The sequence below is a fragment of the Dipteris shenzhenensis genome, chromosome 8 (genome assembly GCF_047967505.1).
Source record: "Dipteris shenzhenensis isolate YYH24624 ecotype China chromosome 8, Dip_SZ_1.0, whole genome shotgun sequence".
In the NCBI taxonomy this organism is placed as follows: Eukaryota; Viridiplantae; Streptophyta; class Polypodiopsida; order Gleicheniales; family Dipteridaceae; genus Dipteris; species Dipteris shenzhenensis.
This window is the reverse complement of record NC_141603.1, coordinates 30,606,496-30,634,282: the sequence shown is the minus strand read 5'-3', so window position 1 is coordinate 30,634,282 and position 27,787 is coordinate 30,606,496. Positions and strand designations below refer to the sequence as shown.

At 44.2% G+C, this 27,787-nt stretch overlaps 1 protein-coding gene across 1 annotated transcript in view; it reads right to left on the bottom strand.

Annotated features, from left to right (window-relative positions):
- Positions 1-25,358, bottom strand: part of LOC147899371 (RNA-binding (RRM/RBD/RNP motifs) family protein) — an 89,153-nt gene extending 63,795 nt beyond the window's left edge. The window contains exons 1-7 of the mRNA XM_087378269.1: positions 25,120-25,358; positions 16,355-16,415; positions 16,055-16,091; positions 15,752-15,882; positions 8,192-8,425; positions 7,661-7,742; positions 7,446-7,579 (exon numbers count right to left, since the gene is read on the bottom strand). Of these exons, the coding sequence (XP_087234395.1) occupies positions 7,446-7,579; positions 7,661-7,742; positions 8,192-8,425; positions 15,752-15,882; positions 16,055-16,091; positions 16,355-16,415; positions 25,120-25,242 (802 nt within the window). The 5' untranslated portion in view covers positions 25,243-25,358. The remainder of the gene's footprint in view (positions 1-7,445; positions 7,580-7,660; positions 7,743-8,191; positions 8,426-15,751; positions 15,883-16,054; positions 16,092-16,354; positions 16,416-25,119) is intronic.
- Positions 25,359-27,787: the final 2,429 nt, after the last annotated feature.

Genomic DNA, 27,787 nt, shown 5'->3' with positions numbered 1-27,787 from the left:
TAAGAACTCAACAAGGTAGAAAGTGTTGTGCGGCGGGGGGTAGAAATGCTAGATCCCATGATGTAGTCCACAACACTGGAGCCACCCCCATGTGGAAAGCAAGTGAAGCCACCTGAAGCGGGCCATCTATCAAGACTATTATAGATAATGAGATCATGCATCTTGCCGAGGTCTAATAGGGCTTGCCCATAAGATGTGAGCGGTCCTCGTCTGTCAGCCGAAACTCATAGCTTACCTGCCTCCTCAAGGTCAATGTCTAGCAATAGGGTGGAATCATCTCTAAAGTCGAGGAGTGGTGCCTAACGAGCACATGTCCTCGTGTTGAAGTCCCCAACTAGAAGGACTTCCCCGCGGCTAGAGAAGTCAACAATGGACTGATAAAGAGCAATAAATGGTGATGTCTCATCCTCCCTCGAATATCTCTCGCAAAGCGCGAGGTCTCAGGGGGAAAGTAGCAAACTGCAATAAACAGATCCCAGCTATCCATGTGTCGAATCCGGATCCAGAGAAACCTAGAGTGTGGATCTCTCGGCTCCACTGAGATGGCCCCCAAAAGTGTGGATCTGTAAAGGACTACAACTCCTCCTGACCCTCGAACCCCTCCTGTATCCCTCGTCTCATCTCTGTAGGCAGACTCCCATGTATACCCGCTGACTACTTGTAGTGGGCGCTCTGGGCTTCGATGTATCTCTGTGTAAAAGACTATGTCGTGACCTGTATAGGATTCTGAGAAGTTCCCTGGTTTTGACCATAAGGTACCATTACAGTTTCATATGGTACAGGATAGGATCTCGGATGTTTGGGTCTCATAGACCTCGCCTCCCTATGCGGGAGGAGAGGTGGGTGTCCGACAGGGGCCTATAAGGAGTCGTCCATCTCGTACTACTGCCCACTGCCCCTCCTTGTGGCCCTGATCCCGCTACTGCAACAGAAAACGCCTCTCCTCAACCTGTAGTGGAGTGAGGTCCTCATCCATGGACCTACGACATGCCTTGGCGTCATGGAACCGTATGATAAGGGGCTGCTCTCGGTTGGGGTCCCTCCCAACCTGCCATGCTCTCTCAATCATGTGCTCAATCGCCCCTAGAGTAGTGGTCACGAAGGCCTGCGCATCTGCCATCGGTGTAGCCTCAGTGCAACGTACTTTGATGTTGAGAGCCTTGCTGGCTCTCTGCTGCTGCTCCAAGAGGGTAGCCAAAACGGTTACCCTTGCAAGTTCACGTTTGGCTACGTCAACCCATCTAGACATCTCCTCGATGGCAGATTGCATGCTCACAATCCGTGCCTCCACCACTGGGTTGCTCCCTTAGGAGTGACCTCCTGTTGGAGCTGTGAGATCTCCTGCCAGAGCCTCTGAATAAGGTCAGCCTGGTCTCGGATAGCCTGAGACTGCTCCTATATGAGACGTGTCTGAAGCGTGTATGCTCCTGTGCAAAGCGTGACAGCTCCCTCTCGCGCTCTCGAATGCTCTGGACCTCCATCAACAAATACTCCCACGCCTCTGATGGATTAGCTCGCCCGTGCTCTAATGGAAACTAAAACGATTGTGTCCTAAAAGTGTGAGTGTTACATACTCTCAACTAACTACTGATAATCACGGGAGCTAGCACCATAACTTTCCACCCAGCCAACCTTGCTGGAGCGTGAGAGTATACACATAGAAAATCAAAAATCTCAAACATACGTGAAGGTCCCTTCTCATTCTCTCACTAACTCCAACAAGCCCCATCTCCCTAGATGGATCTAGATGCCACATAACATCATTATAGGGTCTTTCCTAATGCATCTTTTTTTACCCCTCTCTTGGGATACTTTGGAATCCTTTGCCCCTAGGCACATTTCTTGCATTAGGCCCTTAGCCTTAAATCCACCTAGTCTGGTGCTATCAGCCCTCACCTAGGACCTTGACATTAATTCCCTCTCGATCATTTACATGAAGCGCAAACAAATATATTACAAACGTAGATCCTTAAGGGAAATGTCAACTGATTCTTCCGAGATCATGCCACCTCAGCTAGAGCGTAACATTCCTTCCCTCTTCAGACATCAACATCCTCGATGATGAAATCTGGGAATGCTCTCCGTAACTAGTATACCGATTCCTAGGTAGCTTCCGATAGAGGTAGACCATGCCATGCAATCAACACCGTGGGTATCTTCCGATTACGCACTTGCATTGTTCCTCGGTCCAGGATTCTTGTTGGCTTGCGTCTTGCATTATCCTCTATCTCCTGAAACAAAACCACACCTTCGATTAGTGAGTCACCAGTATGCAAAATTTTCTTTAAACGAGAAACATGAAACACTGGGTGCACCTTACACCCCGGTGGTAATTCTAATTTATAGGCTACCTTGCCTATTCTTTTTAGAATAAACGATGGCCCACAATATTGAGGTGATAACTTAGCACACTCTCCTGCAGTCAAAGACTTAGAGTGTGAAGGAACTCTGAGAAAAACTTTTTCTCCTTCCTTAAATTCCCTAACGGATCGGTTTTCATCCGCATACGCCTTAGCTCTATCCATAGCTTGGCAGATGTTCGCTCTCGCAAGTGCTAGCATCTCCCGCATCTGAACCACAAAGTTCGCGGCACTAGGCACTTTCTGAGGTACTCCAACTATAGTTGGATTCGCTGATCTATAACCATAGTTCAGTTCAAACGGACTGAACCCTGTAGAGGAATGTTTTCTATCATTGTAGGCAAACTCCAACAATGGCAACCACTTGTCCCATGTATGTTGCCTCAATGACACATATGCTCTAAGCATATCCTCTAAAATTTGGTTGATTCTTTCTGTCTTTCTTTTCAACGTACCATCCCTTATGGTATATCTTGCATAAGTTTGGCCTTTTCTGGATGCCAAGTCATCCTTTTCGTTTTCCCCGGGTTTTAACACATGAGCCTTAGGCCATAGACTCTGGACAAACTCGTCCACCTTTTGAGTTTCTCTAATCTCGGTCATTAGAGCACTCTCTAATACCGTGAAACTCATGTTATGCATAATGCGTGACAACGCATCAGCAACTTTATTATCTTTTCCTCTTCGGTACCGAATCGTCAAACTAAACTCCTGCATGAGTTATGCCCACCTAGCTTGGCGGCCTCTCAAGTCAGGTTGTTTACAAAAATGTTTCAGAGTATCATGATCAACATCCACATAAAACTCTGATCCATACAAATAATGTCGCCATGTTTTCAAAGCATGGACAACAGCATACAACTCTAATTCATGAGTTGGCCAATTCCTTTGAGAGGGAGAAAGCTTCTTGCTTTCAAAGGCTATTGGCCTTCCCTCTTGAAGGAGAACTGCTCCTATCGCAATGCCACTTGCATCGGTTTCCAGAAACAATGGTTTCTGGGGATCAACTATTTTTAACACCGGTCCTGTGACCACAGCTTGTTTTATGGTGTTAAAACTTTCTTGTTGATTCAGTCCCTATATAAAAGGTAACTTTATCTGAGGTCAGATCAGTCAATGGCGATACTATTTCGGAATATCCTTTGATATGCCTTCTATAAAATTGGACAAATCCCAAGAATGATCGCAAAGCGGTCAGACTCTAAGGGATTGGCCAAGTTAGTGTCGCAGCCACTTTCTTTGGATCCATTTCTATCCCCTCTGGAGTAATTATGAATCCTAAATATTCAAGTCTAACCATACACAATATAGTTTTCTTTTTATTTACATAAAGACTGGCTTTCCTCAAAGTACTGAACACTATTCTTAAGTGTTCGCGATGCTCAGTAATACTTTTACTGAATACCAGAATATCGTCAATAAAATGTACTACAAACTTTCCGATATACGGACGTAGTAAATCGTTCATAAGCATGACGAATGTAGCTGGAGCATTGGTAAGTCCAAAGGGCTTTACCAAAAACTCATAATGACCAAACCTGCTTCTGAAAGCGGTTTTATGCACATCCTCGGCTCTAATCCGGATCTGATGGTAGCCACACTTAAGATCTATCTTGCTGAAAATCACGGCTTTATGTAATGCATCTAGCAAATCATCAATCCGAGCCATCGGATACCTGTGCTTAATAGTGATATTATTCAATGCTCTGTAATCTATACAGAGGCGAAACGTATCATCCTTTTTCTTCTTTAATATCACTGGCGAAGCAAAAGGTGAGAAACTTGGTTGAATCTGCCCCAACTTGAGGTATTCTTCCAGTTGCCTTCGCACCTCCGCTTCTTCGGTAAAACTCATTCGATAGGGAGGTCTATTTATAGGTTTTGCCCCCGGGATTAGTTTGATCTTATGCTGAACATTTCGCTCTGGAGGTAGCTCATCCCTAAAACAGTCAGAGAACTCCTCTACTGTAAGATCAGCCAGTTTGGCCATTTCACCACTTTGCGCAACATCAGTGCTAGCCGAAGAATCATCAATCGGCTCTACCGATGCTGTACAAAGGAATAAAAACTCTTCTTAAGCTTTTCGGATTTCCATCACAGAAACCAACGGTCCCTGAGGTACATCTTTCTCACCTCGTAAGGCATAAAGCACATCATTCATCTTGAATTGATATACGTGCTTTTTCCAATCAATGGCTGGATTCTTCTTAGAATGCCACACCTTACCCAGGGCTATATCTACATGAGCAAGCTTAGTCATTTCAAAATCAAGCTTCTCAACATAGTCCTGAATACGAAGCTCCAACTCGGTAACCCTTTGGTCCCATACTTCAGTTGAACTTCCATCTGCCATCCTGACTGTATACGAATAGTCAGATGGGCAGTCTTTAACTTCAGCCTCTTCACGAGCTTGGAGTTAATTACATTGTGAGTTGACGCAGAGTCAAACAACACAATGACATCATGATTGGCCACTTGCCCTTTCATCTTAATTAACTCCGTATCATTAAAGGCTGTATACCCCGTTGCTGCGGGCTTAGATAGGATGTTATCAGGTGCACTCGTTACTAGCTTAGCAACAGACACACATAACAAATAAGGTACTGACCTCTGAGAAGATCCCGCTAGTTGAATCTGCATCTATTCCGCTCTGGGACTTCCCTCCATTTCCACGTCGCATTCTGAGACTACCATCTCAGCCATCCGACGATCCTTATTTCGTGGACAATCTTTCCACTGATGAGGCTGAAGGCAACCAAAATACAAGCCTTCTCTCCTCGCTTTTTCTCTTTGCTCTAGGTTTAAGGGAGACTTTGACCAAGCCCGGGCTGCCATTGGCATTACTTTCCTCTTCACTCCAATGGTGGTACTTGATTTAGGAGTTTCAGCTGGTTTCGCCTACTTGGCTTGACCACTCGGCTGAGAACCACTCCCTTTACTAATCCACTTCTTCTTAAACCCAGATTTCTTCTGGTACCCATACTGGGTCCCGACCTGCGCAAACCCACTTGGCCTGCTGCCCTTGGCATCTTCATAGTTTAAGGCTATGGCTATTGCATCATCCAACATGTTCGCATACTTAGCCCGAACTTCCATTTTAATCCGATCATTCAATCCAAATATGAAATCGTTCACTTGGATTGACTGAGGTAGGGGTTCATCAACCTTCATTACGCTCTCTCGAAACTTATCAGTGTATTCTGCCACTGACAAATTTCTCTGACGAAGGTTTCTATACTGATCCCAAGCTCGGGATGCTTCGTCAGGAGGTAAAAAGTGCTTCCTAAATTCCCTTTTAAACCCCTCCCAGGTAGTGGATGCAATACCATCTTTCTGTTGTTTAATCCACCACCGATCCGCTGCCTCACTAAACATGTGGGTGGCCTCGCGGATTTTCTTGATATCATTTCTGATTTCACAAATGGCGAACGCCTCGTCCCATTTGTGTAACCAGGTCTCAATGACATCAGAACTACGGTCATTCATCCGACCAGAATACTTTTCCGGCCTATAATTGGCAATATTAGGTACTTTAGCCCTCCTAGACTCGACTGTATGGACACTAGACTCCGGTTCCATCGGAGCCTTTCCTTTCTCATCTCGAGAAGGTCTGGCAGACAAACTCTGTATCACTCTTCTAAGTTCACACTGCCATGCATTTGCCTGTAACTGTTGCGCTAATATCTGCTGCAAGGCATCCTCAAGTAATGCAATCCTGCCAGATAAGGTGTGAACTACAAGGCGTGACACCTGCTGGGTCGGCCGGACTCCTGACTCTACAGGGTCCATCCTGGAAGCTCCATCTTCTGCTTCCATTCTGCAAACTTCAAAAAATCAGGTAAGTGGGAGATGCAAGGATTGATGATTTCTTGAAGGCCTTCATGAATATATTATCCCTGGGCAATACAGTGCTACAAAAGAAAGTCTATACAAGTTTTAAGAATCCATCAAGCTCAAGCAGACTGCAATTATGTGCAAACTCTCCCAAATATGAAGCTTCAAAGCTGCCTATTTGACCGAAAGTCCTTCGGGTTATTACTAAACAAAATGTTTACCAACTCCTCCTCGTTCTGACGAACAAAATCCTGCTTCTTCCAGTGTACCAGACGATGGTACTCACGTATCGTATAGGCCTCACTCGGAAGGTGATGCTTAGTCTCGAATCGGAGTTGACGGCGTAAAACCTTACACTCATCACCGTGTCAACTATTGCAGGTATTGAGCCAAGAGGCGGCGACGAGTGGAACAAGTAGTGTTTGTGGAGGTGTGTAAGGCAGCTTCATGGTGAGAGCGGATGATCAAGGAAGCTTGATTCTCTAGGAGCGGTACGTCATCGATTCGTGTGATTAGTGAAAAGGCATGCAGAGAGCGTATGTATGAGTACAACCTATCTTTGCAAGGTAACTCTATGGTGATTGTACTCTCTTGCAATACTAGAGCTTTGTTGGACAGTCATTATTGCAACTTTTGGAGATTTTTTTTTCCACAGCAGGGATGATTGTGGCTAAGAGGATCTAAATCTAGCCACATTTTTACTAGTTGTGGGGTTGGTCGCGGAAATGGTGTGAAGAATGGGTTGGGATAACTAAGGGGACGTTCACCTTCATCTAGCTTGGGGGCCCAGGGGTACTTTGTAATGCTGGCAACTGCATATGGTCTCTCTGCACTCCCTTCACAATGTGATCTCGCTCCCCTTCACACATTCCACTAACAGCTCCTTCCACTTCCCTGAGATTGTGCAGCCATTCACTCACCCCACTTACCCCTCTTTCACCCTCCCTACATTGCCTCTGTGCTTGTGCAGCCCTTTACTCATCTCCAATCACCCCTCTTTCCTTCCTTCTCTCAGACTAGCACCGACCATTGCTAGCTCTTTCCCTATCATTTTACACTTCACCTCATGTAGCAAGATAATGCGAATATTTATGCCTCTGCTGGATGGAGTGATGTGCAAGCTTCACTATGTGAGATTTTATGAATACACAGAACCTAATACATGGACACCATGAGATTCAAGGATCAATTTGAACTGTAGTTCTTTGCTTCAATTAAAAAGGAGAACAATTAAAAAAAGAGGATTCCAACCTCTGCCTTTCAGTTCCTGAGGTGACAAAGATGACTGTACTGACTCAACTGAGCCAGCCTGTTTTGCACATTTAATTGCCTCTTCACGCATCTCAGGGCTCACCAGCCCACCCAGGATAATTGTCCTCGCAACCCTGCAAGAACTTAAATCATTGCACGATAAAAGAAATATTATACACCAACAATCACTACCATCCAAACACACATGACTTTACCGTTGTTTTTCTGAGCTTTTTCCTTGCTCGAACATCTGTTCTTTTTTCTCTTTCTTTTTGCACTCCTGCACAGTAGAAAGATCTGCAAAACTACCTTGGTATCATTGCTTCACTTCACTAAAAATATTCAAAATAACATCAGTACATTAAAAATTTTGAACCAACCTTCATAAGTTTAGGCTCACAATCATTGCTACCTCTCTCAACTGAGACGAGCAGTATAGTTTTAGCTATTATGTTACAAAAACTTCCTGATTTAGACTTGAATGATTCCTATAACTTGAGGACGAAACGAACTCCAAAATCCTACCACTACAAATGCACAGATGAAGATTTGAATGCCTTTTCTACCGATCTGGCATACAGCTTTCAAGACATAAGCTAAGAGTACCTTTGACACCAAAGTTACTTGATGAATACATATTCAGTCCTTTTTCATCCTAGTAGTACGCAGATGGATGAAATATTTTCAATTCGTTCACAAAAGCTTGTTCAATGGTTCAAAATCTGGCATTAGGATGGTGTACCAACCATGTCTGGGCTTCTTTGCCCCCTGAGTTTCAGACCAGAATTTCCCTTCTTGTATTTCAATCTGCTCGTTTGGCCTTCTCTTTTTTGATTCATCTGAAGTAAATGCAACTTTTTTCACAGTACTGTCTTCCTTTCTCTTTTTTGATTCATCAGAAGGAAGTGCAACTTTTTTTGTTGTCCCATCTTCCAAAATTGTGCCAGAAGCAGCTGGCTCACTAATGTTCAAATCAATATCTGCAAACACAAGTGGGAAGTTAATCCAGGAGAAAGCAAACCAAATGCAACCAATAAAACTGTGAAAATGTAGCATGAAGGTAAACAGCTAGAGACACATTCTATTCCATGGAAATTACAACTTAATTGCAATTCTTCTGCAATAATTATGGCCAAGCAGCTGAAATGTGGAGTATGCCTGAAGGGATATTGGAAATTGCAGTCTTCAGTTCTCCTCTCTTAAACCGAACCTTTATGAAAGTAGCATCAAATCCAGTAGTCTATCCAATTCTACGTAAGGAGGTAGTTGTCTTTAGTTGGCTTGTATTAATCTATGCTTTCCAAAAGTTGAAACTAAGCTTTGAGAGACAATATTTCTAAAATGCTCTTCTTATGCTGCTCGAGCTCCTCCTGCTCTCCCCCTCCCGTTATTGTCATAGCCTTTACCCTTGCTCCCCGCCGCCCTCACCCTAAAGGTAGGCATTGAGCATGTTATGCCTTTGGCGCGCCATCGCACGAGCACAGACTACTCCCCGTTCAAAGCGCAAAAACCCACGATCGTCGTTCAGGCTCTCACCCATAGAAGGGCCTTGGAGCCCCATTTTGTTGATGTGCATGTCCCATCATAGGGTTTTCAGCTCAAGCAACCTGCTTTTCAGCATTGTCGCCGTCACCTGTCCCGCCACAATGCAAGAGAAGCATTCTAAGCTACGCCTCTCCCACTACTGTCCATACAGCTCTACTAGCTCAAGCACCTCTCCCACACCTGCCTGTATAGTCTAGTATAGTTGAAATTTGGGGCTCTTCTTGATTTTACCCTCTCTCTGCTTTAATTTCTCATCCAAAATTTGGGGCCTTGGCTAAAATTGCAGTCTTTTTCTCTCAGATTTCTTGCTAAGGCCTTGTCGTTCAATTTCTCATGTTCAACTTGCAACAAATGGGAGCTTATACTCCTCTTGACTTGCATTAGCTTTTGTGCATTGAGGACTTCAGTTTGAAGTCATTTGGAGCAGATTTGTGCATACATTTGGGACAGATTTGTGCAAACTTCTGTGGAATTCCAAGCAAGCCTTGCAAGGCAGCTTATTGCAATTTGCTCACTGTTTGAGCAGCCCATTTGGCATTCATATTTGCACATTGCTGCCATTTTCTACGACATTTGAAGATTTGTAGTCAGCTTTGTAAGCAACCAGTGATAGCCTTGAGGCTTTCACTTTTCTTTTTGCAGATTTTTATTTGCAATGGCCAACAGTGACTTGTTTGGAACGATTTCCGCTGAAGGCAAGCTTGATGGTACCAACTATCCCATGTGGTCGTACTTGTTTGGAACGGTTTCCGCTGAAGGTAAGCTTGATGGTACCAACTATCCCATGTGATCGTACTTGGTGTGCCACCTGTTGGTATCCAACTGGGGTATTGTATATGGATCAATGCAATGATAGCCTTGAGGCTTTGACTTTTCTTTTTGTGGATTTTTATTTGCAATGGCCAACAATGACTTGTTTGGAACAGTTTCCGCTGAAGGCAAGCTTGATGGTACCAACTATCCCATGTGGTCCTACTTGGTGTGCCACCTGTTGGTATCCAAGATTTTTTGGGGTATTGTATCTAGATCAAAGACTAGACCTGTCTCTCCGACATTGCCACCGCAATCACTACAAGTGGTGCTACTGCTACTACAGCCACTTTTAATTCATCTCAGATAGAAATGATGCCACGGTTGCCTATTTGCACACGCAATTGGATGGTGTAAAGATGAACAAAGGGGACAGCATGGATGCCTATCTCACACGGATCAAAGACTTAGAGAGCAGCTCATCAATTTTGATGAGATTGTACTAAAATCACAAGTTGTGTCCATGACACTAAATGGACTCCCTAAGTCTTACTTAGGGTTTTTGCTATGACATTGAGGTTAGTGGCAATGGGTAACCCCAACCACTACTCCTTTCATCCGCTTGTTTCCTTGCTCCTGTAGGAGCAGCAGAGCCACTCCCTTAGAGCTGCCTCCATAAATGCAGACGCAACCTGTGCCACAGATCACAAAGACAAAGGTAAGGGGGGCAAGAATTAGCAAGCCCAAGCCTTTTGGTACCTCATCTTCTTCTCTCCCAGTAAATGGGAAGAGAAATCAAAGCAGCCATGACATCTCTAAATGTCGAAAGTGCATTGCCCATGTTCACTTTCATGAGGCAGCAAACATGGCTCATGATGAATAGGCATTTGTTGTGACCTGCCACTACAATTCGGAGATGCATGCTTCATCTTTATTGCAGATTCTAAGCACATTACCTCATGCAAATCTCTATTTCAGCCCTTGAGTGATGCTCCACAAGGGGGCATTGTCACTTGTGCAAATAATGCACCTTATCCCATGAAGGCATTGGACAGATTGAAGTCACTTTTGCGTCAGGGGATGCAGTGACTCTATTGGAAGTGTTATATTTTCCAGGTATAAAAAAGAACCTGATTCCTATCTCAACCATCTCCACATATGGCTTTGGGGTTATTTTTGACAGTTATCATTGTGCTGTGTATGACAACAGCATGACAACTACATAGTACTTATTGGAATACTTTCCAAAGGGCTGTACCACCTTGATGCATATGACAAACAAGCTGTTTCAGAAGCACATGCAATTGTTGAATCTATCATTTAAGATACACACGTGTGACATGAGATTGGGACATCTCAATTATGGCAGTTTGGTGAAAATGCATTCCAAGGACATGGTGGTTGACCTCCCACCCATGCATGCGCTTACAAAACATGTCTGTGAGGGCTCCTTGTTGGGCATTGCCAATTGGTTCTCATTTCTAGAAGATAGGACTGTTAATGCATCTAGGAAGTTGCATCTCGTGCATGGTGATGTATGGGGCTGATGCAAATAGCATCACTCGGAGGTAATTTATACTTTGTCACCCTTGTGAATGACTTCACCAAACATACTTAGATTTATCCATTGAAGTCCGAGTTTGATGTCTTCTTTTGTTTCAAGGACTTTCGTGCCATGGCTGATGGAAACAAGCTCTTGACCAGTGGCATCACTCCGCAAACAAAATGGAGTTGCAGAGCGAAAGAAATAGAACATTGAGTGAAATGGCCAGATGCATGCTTAAGGGGAAATCTTTGCCCAATATATTTTGCTTGGATGCAATTATGTGCCCCAACTATGTGCTCAATAGAGCACCCACACGGGCATTGAAGACTGTCACTCCTTACGAAACATGGATAGGAGAGAAGCCTATGATTTCACACATGCGGGTGTTTGGGTCCTTGGCATATGCACATGATCTCCCTCAGCAGAGGCATAAGCTAGAAGATAAGGCAGTCAAATGCAATATTTTTTGCTATATCTTACAGCAGCAAAGGATATAGGTTGTATCAGCCTAGCACAGGCAAGGTTTTGTCAATAGAGACGTTTCGCTGAAAGAAAGAAAGAAAGAAATTTTATTAAAGTCTTCGGGAGACCGTGAAGGTCTATGAGACTAAAGATAACTAGTACAATGAGCATAACGGTGGCGGTCTCAAAACGGGCCGGCCAACCGTTTCTTCAGAAAAAGTTATGAAGGACGGTGTGTCTAGTCCTGGTACAAAAATGTGTATCTATCTCCAGATGATACAAAAAATGGCACAAAAAATGGAGCAGAAGGGGGGAGATACAAATATATATATATATATATATATATATATATGTATGCATGTGGTGATCGTCAGAGGCCAATCATAGAGGGGCCGTCAAATGGGAGGCCGAAAAAAACCCTGCGATGGATGATTGGCCTCTGATGTCACGCGGCCTAGAACTCGGTCGTCGGGGGCGGCGGGTGGCCCTATGGTGAAGAACGAGAGCAACGGTGACCCCGATAGGCGGGCTAAGAGCATAGAAGGGATGTCATGGACCCGGATGTGTGACTCTATCCGCTGGCACAGCTGTCGTGGCTCTGGCTCTCACTCATGTCCGCGTCGTTGGCTAGACTGAGGAGAGGTATCCTGTGACTGGAAGAAATCAGTGATGGGTCGCTGAGTGTCCTCACGCTATGTGGGCTGCGCATGCTGTCGTGCCCGGAGAGATGCATCTCGGTGGCGGGTCATCTCATGTAAGAAAGCGGCTAGGCACCGCTGGTCCGAGAACTGCAGCATGCGTGGGAGGGGGCCGAATCCGTCGCAGAATAGGCAATGGTACCGGCCTCGGATGGCATAATAGATAGGACATCTGAAAGCAAAGCCTGCAGGTCGCAAAGTGGGCAGATGCGGCCCTCTCGTGGGATACCCTCTGCGCGTCCGCTCTCGATCCGTAGTCGGTGTGACGAAACCCTAAACTGGCCGAGTGAAATCCGGAGCGCATGCGGTAGATGAATCTGTGTATAACCCGGGGGCGTGATGAAACCCTCCTGTGAGATCTGGAGGCAGTGTCGGCGATAGCAATCGAGCTTCACAAAAAGCTCGGGGTGAAGAAACCAAGTCCTCCAGGTGTGAAGCTGGAGCAGATCCTCTCGGATGATCTGGTTGACCTCCTGGTCAGTGGGGGAGAAAGGGGATGGTGGAGCGTCGAGGCTGTACTGAAAAGGAGGCAACCGGTCCATGTCGAGGCCCAGTCGGGTAAACCAGCTGGAAAGGCGACTATACCAACATCGCTGGTCCGCATCAGCGGATAAGGCCATAGAGGAGGATAAGGCTAGCCAGGGTAGGCGGAGGCGACCGTCAGAAGAGGAGCTGAAGCCCCTGACCCTGTGTAGATAAGTGATAGCCTAGAAGGCCGCATCAAGCTGTACTGGTGAGGCGCCAAATTCTGCTAAGATGATCTGATGAGGTACCGAATTCTGCTGAGAATGCAGCATTGCCTTGGCTGGACTGTAAAAAACAGCCATTAGTAGAAGCCTCTACTGTGTTTCTGCCCTTCTTTCAGTCCACCACAGACTCAGATGAGTTTCTGCAGGGTACAACTCCTAATGGTTCTAGCAGTTCACAGCATTCTCATTTGCCAAGTATTGAAATTATGAGAAGCTAAGAATGCGAGCTTGAAGAGAACTCACTTCCAAAATCGACTTTGGAAGGGAAGGTGGAAGATGGAGGTGAGGAAGAAGATGATGATGTGGCACCTAACTAGGGCTTAGGCTAGAGAAAGCATCCAATGCTAGGCTAGGCTAGATCTAGAACCTGGAGCTCTGATACCAAGTGTAGAATCCCGTAGGATAGAATAGATGCATCTTGAAAGAGGTGTGAGAACACAATGAAAGAAAGATGGTAGTTCACTATTATGATTGTGAGAGAGAGGACTCTCTCTTATAGAAAGGGGGAGAAGGTAATACCTTCCTTACATAAGTGGCAATCAGCCCCTACATCAGTGGGAATCAATCCCTACATCAGTGGGATTGCCTTTCTTATCCCAACATTCGATGCATCACATTTGTTCTCCCAAGATGCATGGTGGATTGAACATCATGGATATTCATGTGCATATTCTTGCCCACAGGGGAAAAATGTTGCTGCAATTTCTGCAGGGTGATCAGCCCTGGGCTCTTATGATTAGGACTCTGGTCACTCATATCAGTATTTCTGTGTTTGGTCATTGGCAACTCGATCAATGGGATTTCTTTTTTGGCTGCACTGATGGCACTTTGCCTAGTTACCCTTTTATCTCCCGCTTGCTTCTTGACTGGAAGCATGTTCTTTCTCATCTGGAATGGAATGGATGGCAATCTTTGCTTGGGAATTCTTTGAGAGCTGAAAGCATTCAGTGATCGAAAGTCTTTCAGCCTCCCTTGGCTTTACAGGAACCTCGACATTCCTACTTTGTCTCGTTTAAAGGCATCACCTCGGTTGCTGATGTTATAGATGATGCTGGTACTATGCTCCCCTTTTCTCTAGCAGCCACTACATATGGATTGGGCTCTCATTATTGTCCTTTGTGGCAACAAATTACTTCTATGCTTTCGCCTTTTGTTCCGATTCCTCCTTTGGAACTCCAGGACCGGCTGGAAGATTGGACTTTGACTTCTCCAGGGTCCTCTTCTCGTCCTTTGAGGCTATCTCAGATTACTGTACCTGCATTGTATAAAATCCTTTTGCCTCAACCTTGGGTTTGAGAGAGAGGTGATTCTGTTTGGCGAATGCATCACCCAGCCAAGTGGTGGAGGAAAAGATTACAGCAACTTTGGACCTATAAAGTACCGCTTCAACAGGTTTTCTTTTGGCGAGTTCTTTTGAGAGTGTTTCCATCTGGATAGCTATTAGCTCATCGACACATTACTCCTGCACTTTGCCACAAATGTTCTGCTTCTTCGGGGACTGTGCCTCACTTGTTTTGACATTGTTCGTGCTCTCGTGAGTTTTTTTATTTGCTTCGACAGCGCCTGCGAGCCAGATTCCCATCTGTTCCGTTTGGGAAGTTCTTCTAGCTATTTGGGTTTCATGCATCCAGACTGGAGTTTCATCTTTTCTTCGTTTGGGTTCGCTACTAGGCACTATGGACCTTATGGACATATAGGAATTGTAAAGTCTTTGGTGATCCTACTTTCTCTCTGTTTGGCTTTTTTAGGCATTCTCTGCAGCAATCTTTCTTTGATTGCTTGCAGACCCGCTGCATGGATCATGAGGTCTTTTTTGCATATACTGAAATTTTCAGTTGATGTAATTGTAGCACCTTGTTTTGAGGTTGCTACTCATATAATATAATCAATCAAAGATTTCACCCCAAAAAAATATGTGTGTGTGTGTGTGTGTGTGTGTGTGTGAAACACACACACACACACACAAACACACTAACCTATTGATTTCTTCACACTAAAATGTTAATGAGTAGCTATAATGAATACACACAGGTGTGGATCATCTGTCATCTTAGCATGCAATGTTTCAAGGGTGTTAAAGCCGCTTGAGTGAGACACTCAGACACCCTTTGACAATTAGTCTCTGAACATTTAGCTGTAATGAACAAATGCAAAGTCTGAAAATGCAGTTTCATATCATCTAAGAATCTTAAGCAAGATCGGGGGATAAGAGCAACTCGAGTCTGTCAAGCTGTGCATCAAAGATTGTGTATGGTCTAACCATAATAGTACAACAGAAGTTTCTCTCTGTACTAGTTTCAATGCGCAAATACACACCAGCAATCACGTATAGATATCTAGATGAATTCACGAACATGCTCAAACTCATCCTGTAAAACATTTGTCACCCACATGATACATACATACATACATAGTACATACATACACACACACACACATATATATAAAGCCAATCACAATAACAGTATCTCATCTGTCTCTTTCATAATTGTATGCAGAAAATAAGCATAATGGACCTTTCAAGGGACAAACCAAAATATATAAACAGAAACATACCCTGGTGTTTTCTAGACCGTCTTTGTTCAAATGAAGCACGGGGTTTCGCAAGTTCAACTTTAATCTTCCGGCCCTGCAGATCAGTGCCATGCTTCGTCTCCACCGCACGTATAGCATCCTCCACAACAGCACTGCCCCAAGCTCATTTTCAATAGTTCTATGAATCAAGCATACGGGTTGTGGAGAAGCAACAGCAACAACAAAAGAGAAGAAATTGAATATGATAAAAACGTGATCTACTTTTGAAAGCTCTTTTATAATGACATATATGGGTATTTAAAAGAAAACAAAGAAGAAGCTTACAATTGTACAAAGCCAAATCCCCGATGCTGATTTGCACCTGTCCAAAATCCAGAGTTAATCGATACAAACATAGTTGTCCAATGATAACCTGCAGACAGCCTAGATGAATTGCTCCTTAACTGTTTTGTTTTTTTTTCCCATTCAGATGGTCTTCACAAACCGTTGCTGCCCAGACTGCCACTTAATGAAAAACACAAGCATCTATCTTACAATTCGCAGAGACCAAAGAAATGGACAAGTGGGATTGCACATGCTTTCAGAAGAGTAAAAAACAAGTGTACTTTCGATAATAATACTCACCTTTCTCCTTCACGGTGAAGCTACGTCGAACTGGGCCAATTTCACTAAACACCTCTTGAAGCTGCAAGATTCAGAGAGATTGTTAAATCGACTTTAACAACTATACTAAGGTTTTGAATTATTATGTACAATGGAGTCACTCTTTCGACTCGTTGTTACTATGAAGCTAAGATACCATGCTGTTAGCACATCAACAAGAGGCTAACCTATCAGCAACATAAGCAGCTACTTTTCATGAGGAAGAGATTCATCCTATGGCCATATTTGGTGAGGACAAGGTGACAACAGTCAATTACACAGGAATGCTCAGCGCTAGCATGCATTTGCAAATCAAACTGTGATAGGAAAGGAGGCAAACAGGAACTAGAATAGAAGCAAAAAAGGCACATGCTGCTTGCTCAGTGTTGACCCAAAGTTTTGGTGCAAGTGCTAGAGGTACTACAAGGTTTGGGATGAACCTCAAAAGAATAGTTTTAGAAGTTAAAAGTGGCTATAGCATCTACTCCTGCCTTAAAGGTAGTGGATTCTAATGAACCATTTGTGGTTGAACAAACGCCAGTGACTTTGCTATTGGGGCGGTACTTTTACAAAAGGGTCAACCAGTGGCTTTTGAAAGCAAAAAGTTGGACCGTGCCTAGCGGAATTACTCAGCATATGAGAAGGAATTGTATGCTATAGTCTATGCTTTGAAGAAATGAAGTGGTGCCAAATTTGAGATCATTTTTTATCAAGAAAGCATTAAGCGGATTTGCAATCAGCCAGAGCTTAAATTTAGAAAAGCTAGGTGGGCTGAAATAATGCAAGAGTTTGATATCCAATTAACATATCGAAAGGGGAAGTTCAATGTGGTAGCAGACTCCCTAAGTCAAATGCCAATTGTTAATGAATTGAGTTTTACTCAATTCCAAAATGATGTCCTAGAGTCCTTCAAAGAGAAATGTGGGTTTAACCCTCACTTTTCTGAAATATGGAAAGCAATTAAAAAGAGGGATCCAACTAATCCAGGAGCTTTCACTGAGGAGTCACATTGAAATAGTGACATACCACAAATGAAAAAAATATACCACTAAAGATGGCTACTGATCTACAAAATGCGTCCCGGATAATAATAGCATTAGACAAGTGTCATGATTGTCCAAGTGCTGGTCACCCCCAAGAATTTAGAAGATGTATGCGCTTCTGAAGAGGCAATTCTTTTGGCTTGGAATAGATAAGGATGTCCAAGATTATGTATTGAAGTGCCCAAATGCCGGGTCAATAAGGCTGAACGCCTAAAGGTAGGAGGTCTCCTACACCCATTGGAGACTCCATCCAGCAAATGGGAAAGCATCTCCATGGATTTTATTGTTGGATTACCTATGACATAGAGGGGGCACGACTCTGTGTGGATAATTGTGAATCGGTTGACAAAGATGGCTCACTTTATTCCAACCAATGAAGAGGTTAAAACTATAGAATTACCTAGGCTATTTGTAGAGCATATTTATAAATTACCTGGGTTACCAGTTGGTATTGTTAGTGATCGAGTTAGCAACTTTAACAACCATTTTTGGAGGACTGTGTTTATGAGGGTGGAAACTCCTTTGAATATGAGCACCGCGGATCATCCACACAGTGATGGTCAAACTAAAAGGGTCAATCAGGTCATTGAGGACATGCTTCAAGCATATCTAGGTAAACGGAAAACTAATTGAGAACCGTATTTGCCCATATTAGAATTTGCATATAACAATGTCAAACATTCAACTACAGGTTTTAGTCCATTCATGATGATGTATGGATTTTAACCTAGAGCCCCAATTGCAGTGGGACTCAAAAAGAGAAGATTCAAGCAGCCAAAGACTACGTGACATTCAATATGGCAATAATATCTAGTTAAGTGGAAAAATAGATCGGAAGAGAGTTCAACTTGGAAAAGGGTAAGCAATCTCCAGAGGAGGTTTCCCAATTTTGTTTTTAAGGACGTAAACCATTCTTAAGGGGAAGGGAATGTGACGTCAGTCATAATCATAGAGGCCTGAGGCTTGGTTATGGTGAAGCGGCAATCAGAGGGCTTGACAACACTTGTAGTTAGTTGGGGACTTCTATTGTTTGGGTCTAGGTTTATGTCAAGCCTAGGCATTAATGAGAGGTGCAAAGAGGATATCATAGGTGGGACTAAATGGCAAAGCCCTTTGAGGAACACGTGTCACCAAGTTTATTGCCACTTGGGTTCAAGGGAGACTTCTGGAGAGAGGCTCCACAAAGGAATGAGACGAGATGAAGGAAGCACTCCGGTGAGTCGCGGCTAGGTGGAAAACGAATGCTCAAGCCCTCTATGTTGGAACCGTCACACTTGGAACAACAAACTGAGCTGGATATGCATGAGGGAGTTTCGATACATGACCACTTGACGAAGGTCAACGTGGTGAGGGATCAACTAGCATCGATTGATCAAAAGGTGGACTTGTGCCAGCTGGCCTTGATGGTATTGAGGAGGCTACCTTGGAGTTTCAAAAGCTTTGTTACAACTGTGACAGCAGGACAGAGGACACTTCCAAGAGGAAGCAGAAAAAGAAGTGCTTCTATTGTGACACGCCAGGCTATTTTGCGAAGGATTGCTGAAAGAAGAAGGCGGATCAAAAAAACAAGAAGTCCGACTCAGATTCAAAGGGTGACACAAAAGCCAAAGCTAATGTGGTAATCGAAGAACTGTTCTTGGTGACATCTCCGTGTGTTACTAAGGTCAGATATGCCGACCTAGAAACCACAGTGATGATGTCTGACATTAAGATGTGGGTTGACGAGGAGTCAAAGACCTTGTGAAGGTGAAGGACAGCATGGAGTGCTTGGAATCTTCCCAATGCGTGGTTGTTGATACTAACACGAGGGTGGATTCCATGGAGTGCCCTAGGGTTTCATGTTCAAATGGATGCTGTAATTTAGAAGGGGACAGTACATGATTACACAAGTTATTGGTATATACCTCGATAAGGTGCATGGTTTGCTTTCAGAGCAAGCACACATGCAGTATGACGATCTAGTATGTACTTGATGTTCTTAATTTGAGCCTTTATAGCATGGAATCTACTCTTCATATGTCTAAGGTAATGCAAGATTGGAAGGAATAGGCCTTCTTCTAAGGCAGAAGGAGAAGTGTGGGTGCTTCTTCAAATCTCGGACACAGATTGCTGGAAGGTGATGGACAAGGTGTACTAAAGCCAGAAGAGTACCTACTTGAGAGCTCAGTGAGAGTTCATGGTCTAGGTTATCTGAAGATTTTCTTTTGTCGTGGAGCTTGCCAAAGGAAGGACGGGTTGAAACAGGCCCTCAAAGCATGGTGTCTAGAAGACTCCACGTTGTTCACTCATTATGAGGGGGACAACTCGAAGATCGTGGCAGTTGGATTGCTCGAGTTTGAAGGTGGGAACCTGACTAAAGGTGGTGGTGCCAGGAGGTGCTACTAGAGATGGACCTATGTACCAGGATGGAAGCGGAACCAGGCCTAGTGGAGCAAGAGCCACTGGATGAAAAGCCAGGAAAAGATTTCGACATCAAAATGTTCTAGAGGACTACGACTAGGGAGTTATTGGAGCATCGTCATCGACGTGTTGGCATTGGGCCTAGATGTGTCGGTGAGAGGGGGTGTTGGAATGGTCATCTCCCCATCTGTGAGCCCCCAAATGAGGAGTGCATTGGGGTGGACCACAGGTGGAATGGCATGCCACATGGACAGCATCTTGGCTGTCATGTGGGCAGGGGACTCATGGTGGAGAGGGGGCTGCCACATGGGCAGCACCTCACAGGGAAAAGACAGCCAGAGGCTGCCGCATGGGCAGCACACAGGCTGCCATGTGGGCAGCTGTCAAGGCAGGGCCAGTGGACTGACAGAGGCGCAGCATGGCGTGAATGTACAGGCTGGAACAGTCCCCTAACAGAGGCGCACAGGAGGCTGAACAGAGCTGGCACATGGCGCAGCATGGTGGGCCAAAAGGGCACCTGCAGAGGGCAGGCAAAGGGCCTGCAATGGGCTCTGACTGTGACAAGGCAGCAGCCCAAAAGGGCCTGGCATAGGCCCTTATATAGGGCTGGTTGGACCAGCCAACCAAGTCGCCATTAGGGCTGACTGGTCGGTTATTTTGGGCAGGTCTGGGGGCTACATAAGGAGGGCCTTCAGGCACTCATTTCTCATATTTTGGAGCAGCACTTCAGGGAGCAGGAAGGAGCAGCAGAGCAGCACCAGTTGGGCCCATGACCAGGAGTTGAACTGGGCTGAGGAGCTGCAGACTGAGCTCACACAGGGCTGCCTACCTAGGCTGTACACAGGCAGTAAGGTAGAAGGATCTAGACGGAAAGTCTACATACGCTCGAGGTGGAGCACGCAGGCTCGAGTTTAGAGTTATCCGGCAGATAGTAGAACTACCTTGTGGTAAGACCACCCGACAGACACAGACCCAAGACATTTTCACCGCTGATAGGCGTGCAATCACGGTTCCAGGTTTCGGATTCCAAGTTCCAGTTCCAGTCTCAGCCTACCTCAGATAGCACGTGATATATTTTGTACTTGATTTCGCTTGAGCTATTGAGCTTCTTTATTTTATTTTCAGCATAATACTCAGCAAGGGCCTTAGCACCCCCTTTGCTCCAGCCCTTTGTGGCTTGTATGAGTTCTTTTCCCTTTTTGGTGTGTTTTGCACTTTGTCCCATAGGCCCATGACACTTTTTGCGGACGTTAATATTTCTTTCTTTCTCTCACCGTCTCTTTTTGGGCTCTACATTGATGAGATCGCATCCTTTATTGACCGCCTAGAAGGCGAAGGATCACTGCTGGCTGAATTGATGATACAGATATTGTTGTATGCTAATGACGTCGTCCTCATATCCTCTTCAGTGGAAAGACTGCAGAGACATCTGGAGGCCCTAGAGGTGTTTTGCAGAGAGAGAGACCTCACAATTAACCTTGGGAAGATCAAGGTCGTGATCTTCAACACCTCATGCGCAATACTCCATCGTCATAGCTTCACTTACCAAGGTGAGCCAATGGAGATAGTGCAGTCTTACACATACTTGGGAGCAACCTTTATAAGGGCAGTTTTCACGATGACCCATGCAGCTAGGGCACAACCCACACGAGGACAAAGAGCCTCAGCCCAACTAGAGAGGGCTTTCAGGCGCACTTTCACGATCTGCCAATGAAGGGTTGGCTTTTCGACACCCTATGTAGAATCCCATGGAATAGAATAGATGCATCTTGGAAGAGGAGAGAGAGCACAATATGAAACCAAAATGTTGTTCTCTATATTAGATTGTGAGAGAGATGACTCTCTCTTATAGAAAGGGGGAGAAGGTAGCACCTTCCCTACATAAGTGGCAATCAGCCCCTACATCAGTGGGAATCAGTCCCTACATCAGTGGGACTGGCCTAAATCAAAGGAACCTCCCATGTGGGGGCCTTTGGCTTACATCATCACTTAGGTCACACACTAGACACATCATAGCACTTGATGTGCCTTTTCAACACACACAAACACACATGTGACTCGCCTAGATGCACACATGCACCATAGAGCAAGCCCTTGATCACACTTATCCCAACATACCCTCCCTCAAGGGTTTGCCTCTTGCAGTGTCAAGGATACATCTAGTCTCATAGTTTCTCATGCCATCTCATGGTGGTCAATGATAAATCTATGGCTAGGATCTCATGCTAGCAAGGGTTCCCAAGGGTGTGAGGTTCACAGAAATGGAATAGACAAAACACATATCACATGGTCTACATCATATGGTGACCAGAGGTGATTTACAAAAGACATAACATATGATATTCTTTTTGGAGTACTACTTCAGGCAGAGAACCTCAAAATTTGACCAAGTGATGATAAACAAAAATTCAAAAGACAAAGTGCTTAAAAAGCATAGTCTTTATTTTCAAAGTTTGATTCTTCATTTGCTGATGGAGTTCTTCCTTCAGCCAGATTTGCTTTGTTGTTGAAGTAGCCCTTCTTCACAAGAAATGCTTCATTCTCTTTGGAGTTGTTGTTCTTCATGGAATAACACATTCCCTTTTTCAATTGTAGCCAAAGGAGCAAGATATATTTGAAGCATTTTCCTTGTGCACCAAATACTGTGTGAAGATGATCCCAAGCTTCATGTAAAGTTTCAAAGCCATCAATGTGGTGAATGTATGAGTCACTTAATCCCAAAGCAATGATAGCAAGAGCCTTCTTGTCTTTGATCAACCAATTAGCTTCTTCTTTTGTAGACTTCTTTTCCTTTCCATTCACAACATTCCATATCTCCTTTTTCATAAGCACAAACTTAGCTTTTGTTTGCCAAGTATGGAAACTAGTTCCATCAAACTTCTCTACTTGCTTGGGCTTAGTCATGTTTATAGTTCAAGTACTCATCAAAGAGAATCACATAGTCATCATTCTAAATGCAAAGTATAAGGACACTTATGAGCTCCATGACTGAGTTCTACTACTCAAGTACAAGCAAAACAATGAAAGTTTGCAGTAAATAATAGAAGCCCCACACTTATGGTGATTGCTCAACACCCTTTGACCAAAATATGCAGAATTCTGTCAACAGAGACCAGAGTAAATTGGAGGGTGCAATTCTCATAGCTCATAGCTCTATTCAAGGGGATTTTTATGCAGGAAGAAAGGCCTTATACCAGAGAAGGTCCTCCACCAAGGAAGCGCGCAATGTTGCGCCAGGTCGCCATAGCCAAGCTTGGTAAAGTCGACTGGTCTTTTCGCGTTTTCTCCTCCAATACTTGACCAAACGGGCTCAGACTTCGTCAGCAGCTTGCCTGTAGTGTCATCGGGGGAGAAGGTAGCACCTTCCCTACATAAGTGGCAATCAGCCCCTACATCACTGGGAATCAGTCCCTACATCAGTGGGACTGGCCTAAATCAAAGGAACCTCCCATGTGGGAGCCTTTGGCTTACATCATCACTTAGGTCACACACTAGACACATCATAGCACTTGATGTGCCTTTTCAACACACACAAACACACATGTGACTCCCCTAGATGCACACATGCACCATAGAGCAAGCCCTTGATCACACTTATCCCAACACCCTAGTGAGACCGACAACCATGTATGCAACACCTTTTTGGGGGAGTGATATCTCGGGGACATACTGGAGGAGATATGAGCAGCTATAGGTGATTATGGGATCTAGGATGATTCAGAGTAAGGCCTTAGTCCCCCATCACTCGGGGACATATTGGAGGAGATATGAGCAGCTATAGGTCATTATGGGATCTAGGATGATTTAGAATAAGCCCTTAGTCCCCCATCAGATAGTATAGGTAGAGTTCTCCATGACACCTCTCCAAGTTGATGCCATTTTTCAGACAGTCACATTCATCCACAGAGTTTGGTCCCTGCCCTAGTGGAGAGTGCCGAGGCTAGCACTAAAGTCGTCCCAATGGCTAGCAGATACTGGGCCAGCACAGTATGGTATGCACATGTCTATGTCCAGTGATCCTTTGCAGGCCCCAGAACAGCCTCGACCTCAGCCTGCAGGTGTCCGTACACAGTGCTGACATCATCCACCATCTGTTGCGCCACCTCAGCCATGCTCTGCAGTAGCTGGCTCCGTCCTGCAGCTTCCATAAAGCCTGTGTGGCAATTCCGTACCCTCTCAGGCCTGCAAGATGACCCTGCCCTGCTCCTTGTGCTGCCCACAGGGCAGCCTGTTTGCTGCCCATGTGGCAGCCCCAAATCTCTCCCTTTTGTTCTATGGTCCACCGCCCATGCACTCCTTATTTGGGGGCTCACAGATGGGGAGGTGACCAACTGTAATCCAACATAGTTGCATGAGTGAGAGCATGAGAGTGAGATAATGAGTGTGAACCAAAGGTGAGAAGCTGATAGTTGGCTGCAGTTTGCAAGTGTAAGGGATGTAACCCGCAGAATAAGCTGTTAGTCAAACGCCGGTGACAGCAAGGAAGGTCAAACAAACATGTCACAACGTTGTCTTTCCCTTGCAAGTATTTGATTATAGACTGGAATGTAAAACAGTTTCAAAAACGTCTAGAAGTGTTTAACAAATCGTCTTAATATGTTTCAATACTTTTATTTAATTTCAAATTCGTCTGCAACTAGACTAGCCTCTGCATGGAAAATTTTCGCAATATTGATGTTATCCGCCAACACGCTATTTGAAGTGGTCCCTGAAGAATTCTCTAGCTGTGATCCCTCAAGAGTTCAGTATACCCAAAAACTGCCGTAAATCATTTCTTACTTTGCCTGAGGAAGTACACTTGCTAGCACTCAACAGTGAACAGTTCCCAGCCACAAAAAAAGTCTTAGTGGTGGTTGCATGGGAGGGTCCCCAATGCATTCAGTTGCAGCGATGCCTATCTTTTCTTGACATTAAGGTCTCCCATGTCTGTTTCAGATTCAACAGATTGTGATATCTCTTATCAAGTTAAGATCATAGAGTGCTTCCCAGTACACTGATGCTCGAAGATGTGGCCCCTTCTATTTATGCTTTACTATGGGGAGCATAGCCTGCTGTTCTTACGTGATTAAAAGGTTTACTTGTCACACACGATACCGGGTTTGCCCCAGAGGCAAGAAAATCTCAATGTGGCCTTAGGCAGGCACGGCAAGCTGTCAAGATGGGTCACCTTTCTAAAGGAACTACTTCGACCATCCTTCATCAAAAACTTGAAGCTCATTCGCAGGTCTGTTCAGAAGTGCCCACTTAAACCAATGTATACTTCTCCAACTCTTCTCAAAGTTGAAAATGCGGCAGAAGAAGTACCTGCAGATCAGTAAGTGTAAAAGGCAAGTTTCGGACGAAGACGGTGCGGCTGTCGGCATCTCCAGATTGTTGATCCTTGTCTTTGGCTGAATCAGAACCCTTGTCTCTGGTCTTGATGGCCATAAGGGCAGGTGCTTTACGATTGAATTTCACTTGTCGCTAGAGCTTTTTCATCTTTGTCGATTGAGTTCTTCTTCTAAATGAGACATTTCCACTTCAATTGAGTTGGTTTTTTAAGTAAGCAAGTTTCATTTCTTAATTTCAAGACTATAATAGTGATTTTCTGCAAAGTCCAAACATTAAGCAGCCAATGGAATGTTGCTCCTTTCATTATGCTCAGTTGGAGTGGAGGTGTGTAAAGTGATCTTGATGCTATGATCAAGAGGTGTATTAACTCATGTCCTTGAAAAATGAGTGAGGAAGTTCATAAAATATCTGGGTCAACTATAGTATACCATTTGCTAAGAAAGCCTAGTGTATTTTCTACTAGCTTAGCCTCCTTAAAGGTAGCCCTGTACTAGAGAATTCGATTCTCCTTTGTGAATTTCCACTTTTTTTTTTTAATCAACCTTTTAAGTCTCAAACTACTTTGTATGGAGATCACTTTTACCTTCAAGGCTAAAATTACCTTTTAATAGCTGAAGGCACTCAAAAAATCATGTGCTTTCTCCTTTGAATCCAAAAGCGCCCATGTTACCACTATACTAAGAGGCAATGCCCATGTGCATTGTGCACGCTTGTTTGACATCAAAGTTATATGTGGGTTTGATTGGGCTTTAATACCCAAATAGCCAACCTATGCATCAATCACCGTGGTACTATCCCTCCAATATGCAGCTTGCCTAGAGCTACTCTCACCCTAAAATAAGGGCATACGGGCATTGCGAAGCTTACAATAACACGACTCTAAGCACTACATCGACCCAAAAAAAAAGCTTGATGAGCCGCTAGTGCACCTACACCAAAATAATTCCTTACGCACCTAGTTCATAAAAGGGAGCCACACAGCATAGAGAGTTTACTTTACCATCAACTACATAAAGGCATAAGCATGCTTAAATTTAAAAAGACTTTCTTGCTTTACCTCCATAGTATGCACGAATCCCCATGCACTTTAATGCATCAATCACCTCCCCCCAAGCAATGCTTAAAACACCCATCTTGTCATTGTTAAGCCCCCAATTTAAGCCCCTCTGCCCCTAATACTAAAATGCACAAGAGACCCACAATCAAATATGTCTATGGAAGATCACATGTGTAAGAGTTGCTTGGAGGCTGGAGGCTTGTCCTTTTGATGGAAACCTTACACAAATGTCCACTTAAATTTCCAAGGCTACCCTATGTGCAACTATCATGTCAAGAGTCCCCTCCTATATTCCAATACCAAAAGGCATACTACTTGGGCCTTCGAAACAAGATTTCATCCATGCTCATAAGGCCTACAAGTCCCTATGTCTTATATGCAAGATGTGGCTCTCACCCTCAACATCTACAAGTTCATATTTGAAGAAATCTCTCTATGAAAAAGGAAAGTAGAGCGAAGTGCTCTGTCACACTTCCGCTCTTAGATCCCATTTCCCCTTTCTGTTCCCAATCCCCCATCTGTGAGATCCACATGCAATTCAATTGATTGCTATCACTTCTAAATCTCATTTTCTCTTTCTCTTTCCAATCCCCTATATGTGAATAGTGCATACCAAAGGGTTGCAATCGAGGCCTCATTTGTATAAGCATACACGTGCAATCAGATGATAGCTATCACATAAAAGGGAAGTGGTTTGAGGCAAATATTTATGTTGCCACCCTAACTTGGGAAGGTAGCTCTTGTTTATGTCAAGCCACTACTAGGTTTAACATGCTAGCATCTTCCCTATCCATCTAGCTAGATGGAATAACTTCCTCAAATTTTACTTGCTTGCCCACATGAGCACTGGCTACATAGGAGATTATAGTAGAGTCAATCAGCATTTTAAAATGCAAAGGTTGGGCCATGGAGTTGATTTATCTCAACTCTAAGTGAAGGTTAACAAAATCTATTAGGTCTACTGAACACATTCCAAAGGCAATTGCCAATAAATGAGATGGCCCCAAGGGGGAACACACTAATGTGCATGCATATTGCTAGAGGCTTGGACAATTCCTTAGCCTTTCCATCTCATGTCCAAGATGGTGGAGAAGTTCCATAACACCTTGTAGATTATGTATTCCAAGCACAACCACCTAGTTTCTCTCTCCCTGTAGTACTACATATTCAAAGGGTAGTAAGTTAAAGTTTCTAGCTAGATTAAGTTTACCATGGTTAGGTTTGTTTTACCTTGGCTATGTGCTTTGTTACATCTGCTCGCCTTTAGCGTCTGCCAGTGGTCTGTAGCCTCTGCTCTACTCTGTGGCCCGACCTAGTACTGCATTACTTCATCAACCTCGACTCTATCACCCCGCGCATCATGGACTCTCAAGTCTTTTTCTTTATTTATTATCCTTTTTTTCACTCGTGATCCTTTTCCCCCCACCCCTTTCCACCCCCACCCCCCCTTCCCCTTTATTCTCTTGTATTTAATTTCTTATTAATCACCCTCCCCACAATCGTTTCTAAAACCCCCCTCGCCCCCTTCCTTTTATTACCATTCTTTTACCTCCCCTCTTTTTCCCTTCCATATATACTTATTAT